This window comes from Chaetodon auriga, chromosome 1 (assembly GCF_051107435.1).
Source record: "Chaetodon auriga isolate fChaAug3 chromosome 1, fChaAug3.hap1, whole genome shotgun sequence".
Lineage (NCBI taxonomy): Eukaryota > Metazoa > Chordata > Actinopteri > Chaetodontiformes > Chaetodontidae > Chaetodon > Chaetodon auriga.
The window spans coordinates 19,334,768-19,341,420 of record NC_135074.1 but is presented as its reverse complement, the minus strand read 5'-3'; the positions used below and the strand labels follow the sequence as shown (position 1 = coordinate 19,341,420).

The 6,653-nt window shown below is 44.3% G+C and overlaps 1 protein-coding gene across 1 annotated transcript; it reads right to left on the bottom strand.

Annotated features, from left to right (window-relative positions):
* Positions 1-965: 965 nt before the first annotated feature.
* rassf10b (Ras association domain family member 10b) lies at positions 966-2,522 on the bottom strand. The gene has a single exon (XM_076738785.1). It carries the CDS (start codon positions 2,455-2,457, stop codon positions 1,126-1,128), a length of 1,332 nt encoding a protein of 443 aa, XP_076594900.1. The 5' UTR covers positions 2,458-2,522; the 3' UTR covers positions 966-1,125.
* Positions 2,523-6,653: the final 4,131 nt, after the last annotated feature.

Genomic DNA, 6,653 nt, shown 5'->3' with positions numbered 1-6,653 from the left:
TAAGGGGCAGTGGAGAAGGAAGGAGAGGGGAAATACTTCTTGACCTCAGTCTGCAGATTGTGTCACTGTGTGCCATCAAATGGAAACTAATCTCACAGCAAAGTGATTGTGAAGTAATAAAGTGGTCTGACCAAAACCTCCAGGCACATAATTGCTAAGCTGAAATGAAAATTGTCTTTACATAAGAGTTGTTCCCAACGCTTTGTGGATTTGAAGATTTTGTTTTCACCCCACCACCAAAGCTGCCCCTTCCTCCTGTCAGACGGCCTGTACAGGGATTCACAAGACATAAGAGACTGAAGACCAAACCTGGCCTTTTTGTATGTGTGTGTGTGTGTGTGTGTGTGTGTGTGTGTGTGTGTGTGTGTGTGACAGGTGAAATGAGGATGTCTGCTACTGTCTCCAAACTCTGAATGACTCGTGTGAAATACCCAAATTTTCTATTGATGTTAACCATTCTGCATCAACACGCAACCATGTGAGGAATAAAGCACTCAGTGTCTGAGTGTAAAATGTCACTTGTTATCATCAGTGAGGGAAAGGTCACGTCCAGTCCAGGATGTGGAGCAGACCTGTGTGAGCTGTGTTTGGACTTCAGATAGTATTTTGACGTTGGTTATCACTCAGTGTCTGGCCTCAGATGTCACTCACAGAGTAACCCTTTGTGTCTTGGCTGCTGTCTCTGAGGTGTGCATTAGCATGGCAGAGGGTGTGATGTTGGCACACTTCATGCTTTGATCTGGTGCTCTTGCTCGCACCCTGCAGTCCTGTTTCAAACATGCCCACAGTGTTCAAAATCACATTTTGCTTTTAGTGTCGCTGCAAAGAGAAAAGAGGAAGAAATGAACTCAAGTTTCCAAAAGAGTATTTATTGTTGAATAAGAATATTATCCCAACAAAAACGAACTGCAGTCGCTCTTAAAGCAGAGTAAGATGAAAATAAAGGAACATGTGGAGGCTGTTATGATGCCAAACAAAGATAAGTTCACTGTCATCCATGAGGAAATGTGACACTGTGACTTTTTGTTTGCTTCAGAGTGATTTTTATCCCTGAGACTGTAGAAGTTCTTTCTTTCTCTAGTTTTAAAAAGATGTGAGGTGAGCGACCCTCCTCCTGGTAAAATCCTAAACCAGTGACTCCCACACCGGCTGGCTGTCTGAGTCCTGACTGTGCAGAGAACTTAGGCCGGTGTCTGAGTCGTCGTCGTTCACACTGTGAGCTTTGGACAGACCCCTGGCCTGCTCCACCCACTCGCTTTTCCTCTCCAAAGTGCTCATCATCCCCGTCTTATCACCCGCCCCGGGCTGGCTGCGTCCCTCCTCACTGGCCGTCCCTTCCGTTATGTCCAAAGTGTTCACTTTCTCCAGCAAATCCCTCATCTCCTTCTCCCTCGCCCCGCAAATCTCCTGGGTCAGCTCTAAATCGCTCCTAATAGCTTCTAAATCCGTGTTGAGGCGCAGACCGATGTACAAACTCGCATCTAGCTGTGTTCTGATCCTCTCTCTTTCCAAAAGCAGCTCGTTTTCTGACGTTGCGTCTCCCTCGGTGCCGGGGAGGGGCGGTGCGCCCTCTGTGTCTCTGCTCCTCAGCTCCTCGTTCCTCCGCTGCATCCAGCGGTGGTTCAGCTCCTCCTGCACCTGCATGGCGATGATGTCTATAAGAGCTTCCTGCTCCACCAGCTCCTCCTGTAGTCTAACCACCTCCTCACACTGCCGGACATACTCTTCAAACTTAGCAACAGCCTCCTCTGAACTCTGGTTGTCTCCCTCTCGGCTGGAAGCGGCAGCAGCGTCCACTAAATACGTGTCCTGCACATAATTAACGCCGTGTCTTTGAATTCTGTCAAAATGCACCTTTGCCTCGCGCCTTTCGATCTCTGCGTCCAGCTCTGTGATCCTCTGAATCTGCTGGCGGATTGTATGATCCTGAGAGATCACAAGATGAGCCAAACTTTCCATCTTTTGCGCACAGGAGGCGTCTCTGTGCGCCGCCCGCGCCCTCTTTTTATTATTGATCTTCTCCAACTTTCTGAAAGCTTTCCTCACAATCCGGCGCTGTTTCTCAGGTGAGATGCCACCCATGGGCGACCGCGCGCTCACCTTGGTAACACACGGGCTGTGTTTGCTGAGCACCACACGCGCCTCTGCGCTCCGGGCTCCGTGGTTCGCCAAAGACGCCTCGTTTTTCACCAGCACAAACTTCACGTTCCTCTGCTCCTCTCCCCACGCCACCCAGAGCCGTAAAATCTTGGTATTGTTGGGTAAAATCCTCTGGAAACCTTTCCATTTCTCCAGCACGCAGTAAGAGTGCGTGCACGCGGAGAGGCCGTGCCGCGACTTCTGCTCTTCCACGAGCACTTTGACAACATCAGCGCAGGTTGTGCGCTTTGACAAGCCGAAGACGAGCTTTTCCTCTCGGCAGACCCACACTGATATCTTACTCTCCTCCGACTCCATCACGAATGGCTGCTAAAGTGAACTTGTCATAAATAAAAATAAAAAAAAAATCAGGAAAAAGTCAGTCTCACAAAAGATTTCAATCCGCATGTGTTGAGAGAAGCGCAGCTGCGTCCCGCTCGGCTGGGAAGTTGCTGGAGGTCCATGTGTCCCTCTGTGCACTTTCCTGAGGCCAAGTCAAGGAAACGCTTTGCTGCGCCCACACGAGACTGCCGTGATCACATGACTGCCACGAACAAGTGTCAGCCAAGAGCACTTCATATTGTGATGTGTGATTTTGGAGCCATGATGACTTCAGGACGGTATTGATCACCAGCCGCTACAGTCTGTGACATGCTGGAGGTTTATTGTTACTGCGTTATCACCGTATCCATAAAATGAGAGAAGGAAATTTTGGACCATACAACATATATAGAACATCAAATAAACATTAGAAAAATAATGATTACGATTATAGGAATTAATAGAATTTCTATAATAATTCCTATAATAATAATATAGGAGAGAGTTGAGATTAATATGTCAGAAATATTGTTTTGTGCTACATTAAAGTGATTTGTTTGCTCCAGCACCGGGCTTCAGAGGCAGCTGGGATATCATCTAACTAGTGGTTAGAGAGGCTAGTGCACCACACACACACACACACACACACACACACCCGACATGTATTCCCCAGTGTTTGTCATCCTGTCTCTTCTCGCCTGGCATCGAATATAATGAGCCCGAAGCTCTGTGTGGATCCAGGAAGGCTCCAGTATACCATTTGTTCTGTGCACGGTTGCAGGTGAGGGAGGTGTTGGAAATTTATCACAAGTTGCAGGATTTTCTGCAGTTTTCGAGTAGGTCTGTCTGGACACACAGCAGCTTCAGGTCACACCGTGGAAACAGTCAGGTTGAGGCAAAGACCTCAGGAGGTGTCATGTGGTCTGTGAGACTGCAGATGGACCCTTCTGAGACGCTGAGATCGATCTGGCTCTACAAGGCGAGGCTCTCATCATTTGAAGGGACGTGTCAGCGCATCTGCCTTTATAGATCAGCCAATAGGAACGCCCTGTCTCTGAAATGACCTGTCATTGGCCAGAGTCTCCCATCACTGTCTATATTTTCTAAAACCTGAAGGCAACCAAGACAAGGTGCAGAAGTCTAGTTTTCTCTCAGACCACTTGAATTATATACAGCAGGAGGGCTGGGATGGAATTTCTGCCTAATGATACCAAAAATAAACTGCCAACCACGGCTTTAACAAGCTAGCAGAAGTGGCAGAAGCACAAAAATACGATCCAACACGCTAACGAGTGTGAGTGCGGCAGCGGCGACTTCTCCCTCTGCTGGATTCCACCTTTGATTTCAGGGACGTGAATATTCAGGCTCAGTCTGTCGTTGTAATGAGTGAGTGGGCACAGGTGTTGTCCACTCCCTCACTCACTCACCTGCTCACCTTCAGACGTACGAGTGGTCAGAGATTTATACGTTTACAGTGAGGAAGCATTGTGCTGAAGTACTAAAGAAGAATGGCTGAGTATTAATTGAAAGTTGTACAAGTGTGAGCTAAGACCGCTGCTTTGATTGGTCTGTCCTTGGTACTTAAATGCAAGTGATGTATTTTTGAAAGGCTGTATAGAGGATTACTATAATTGCCCATTTTGCCCTGTTAGCTTTTAGTTCATTATCTGTTTCTTTCTCATTGACTGCTTTCAGATTTCAGCCTTTATGAGTCTTAAACTTGTGAGCTTTGATTGTAAAACGAGAGTAAATCACTGCTCATTTCTGTCATTGTGAAGAGCCTGATAAACAGACTTTACCTGGAGTTTTGTTGGGTTGTCAGCGCTCCTTACAGGTGCCATTTAGCAAGTATCAGATTCTGATACTAAACTCGTGCACTCGTCAGTGACTTCATAAGATCGTAAAGTTAGACAGGATTGTTGTGATTGATTATTTACGACTTTCAACTGATCAACAGTTCATTGATCAAGAGAAAATATATTTCAGAATAGAAAACAACTCATAATGTGAAGAAGCATGGCTTTTAGCATTGAGCTAGCTAACTAGCTACGGTACAGAAACGAGTCTTCATCATTCAGAGAGCTGGCAGGCCTCCTCTGAAGATGCTCCGGCCGAGCTGATGTGCTCTCATGTAAGACAAGATCAGCAAACTCAGGTCTCAGGTCACATCATTTTTGGCTGAGATAAGCGAGCAGTGCTCCCACACCTGAGAGGCAGCTCACCTAAAGAGCCCAGATCACATGTGTATCACGGCTGAGTCCTTACTGCAGCGGCCCAGGTTCAGTTCCAACCTTTGCTGCATGTCATCCTGCCTCTCTCTCCAGCTGTGTCTATCATAATAATGCAGACATGCCAGAAAAATAAGCTTAAAAACAAGTTGACTGTGAACTCCCAACTGGATGTTCACTCCCTCCAAACCGACATCATCCCCAACCCAACAAAGCACAGCAGGAAAACAGGCTAATATTTCTCATTTCAGATACGGATACCTGTCGTTCAAATGATCAGGAATCATTGTTCGGGCTGTTATTACTTTTATTATCATCTTAACTATTACTGCTTTCAGTTTACAAGGTTTGCCTTTAAATGTTTTACGTGAATTGACAAGGATTCCACATTTTCTAAAGCTTTTTATTGTTATTGTGTGTGTTATTAATTCTCGAGTTCAACCAAGAAGTCACTCTTACTTTGCTTTTAATTGAACAATGTCTCCCTCTGGTGATGGTTTCTGGTACTACAGCGGTGACCATTAAATATGTTCTCCTGCATGAGGAACAGTGACAGGGGCAGTTAAATCTAAAGTGAGAGGCTCCATCTGCTGTTGACCTGAGCTTCCTGCAGAGTGAAGTGGTTGCTGCCTCAGTCATGTCTGAAATTCTGCAACTGTGTTAAATGTTTAATTGAACTGACGACAAAAGGAGGCAATAAATTCAGATTTATTTAACTTCAATATTGCATACATACAAAGTATCTAGAAAGCTACAAAATATCTACTATTATCAAGAAGGCATCATAATGTTACGGAGCAAAGACAAGACCATATGCAGAACACAGAAACATCGCAGAGCTTCTTTTCTCTCTTTGCTCCAACACTTTTTACTGTCATGGATACGAAAAGATATCACACATCTGTACCAAGAAAAGCTAAGATAGAATTTTGTACAAAGCACCTTTTTACAAAAACAAGTCGGCACACAAAACCCAAATGTGTGTATGATAACTATATGTGAGCTATGTGAAAAATCACTTTAAAGCCACCATCTGAAAATGGTCATAAAACAAAAAGGTACCAGTACCTACTCTTCGACAGAATTACAAATAACAAGAGCTAAACTGCTGATATGTTTGTATCATGATTCCTCAACTTAGATGATTTTTTTTTTTTTTTTTCCATTTGTTTTTTAACGTGTCCATTTCCTCCTCAAATGGTCCACCAGACATTCGTGCCATGGAAGGCATCAGTCCTGCTGTTTTAGTGTTGAAACGACATGTCAAAATGTACCAGCAGTGCAGCAGCAACATCATTACCATCTTGTTGGGCTTGCAATATACAGACAATGTCATCACAAAACCAAGTACAACCGTATACAAGTACAATAAGAAAACAGGAACATCTACATAATCAATAAATGTGAACAGATACACAGGGTAAACATAAGAAAAAGCCTATTAAAACTCCACAGTGTCCACAGGACTGTGGCAAAATACTGAATGACTGAACTTTATCTGCATCCACCAGAGACATTGTCTGCAATTATTTAGAGCTTCTTCGGTTAAAATACTTTGAATGATTATAATTTTTTTTGTAAGAAACAGTAAATGTTCGAGTAGCTATGGTCCTTACGGTGAAAAGTATTAACCTCTACGGCCTCGTCTACATTAGCAATTGTGAAAAACTAGATCCTGAAACAACATCTCAAACAGGTTTCGGAAAGAAATTGAGATTTAACCACATTAAACCAGTTTGAACTGTTAGAATAATTATTAAATAAACTTTCACTTTTCCCTCTGAAAGATGCTAAATGATAAAAGCTTGTCGGTCCCTGCCTCGTCGACATCACAGCTGTGTCTGCATCATTGACGGTAACACTGTGGAAGTGTGATGTTTTCTGTGGTTTTCACATCGTGCGAGCGTGCGGTCGTGGGAAAGAGGAAACCATGATGTCTCCAAAAAAACTTTTTTTTTTCTATAG

Excerpts from the sequence above, each read along its gene's own strand:
- rassf10b (XM_076738785.1), bottom strand. The coding sequence starts at position 2,457 with ATGGAGTCGGAGGAGAGTAAGATATCAGTGTGGGTCTGCCGAGAGGAA.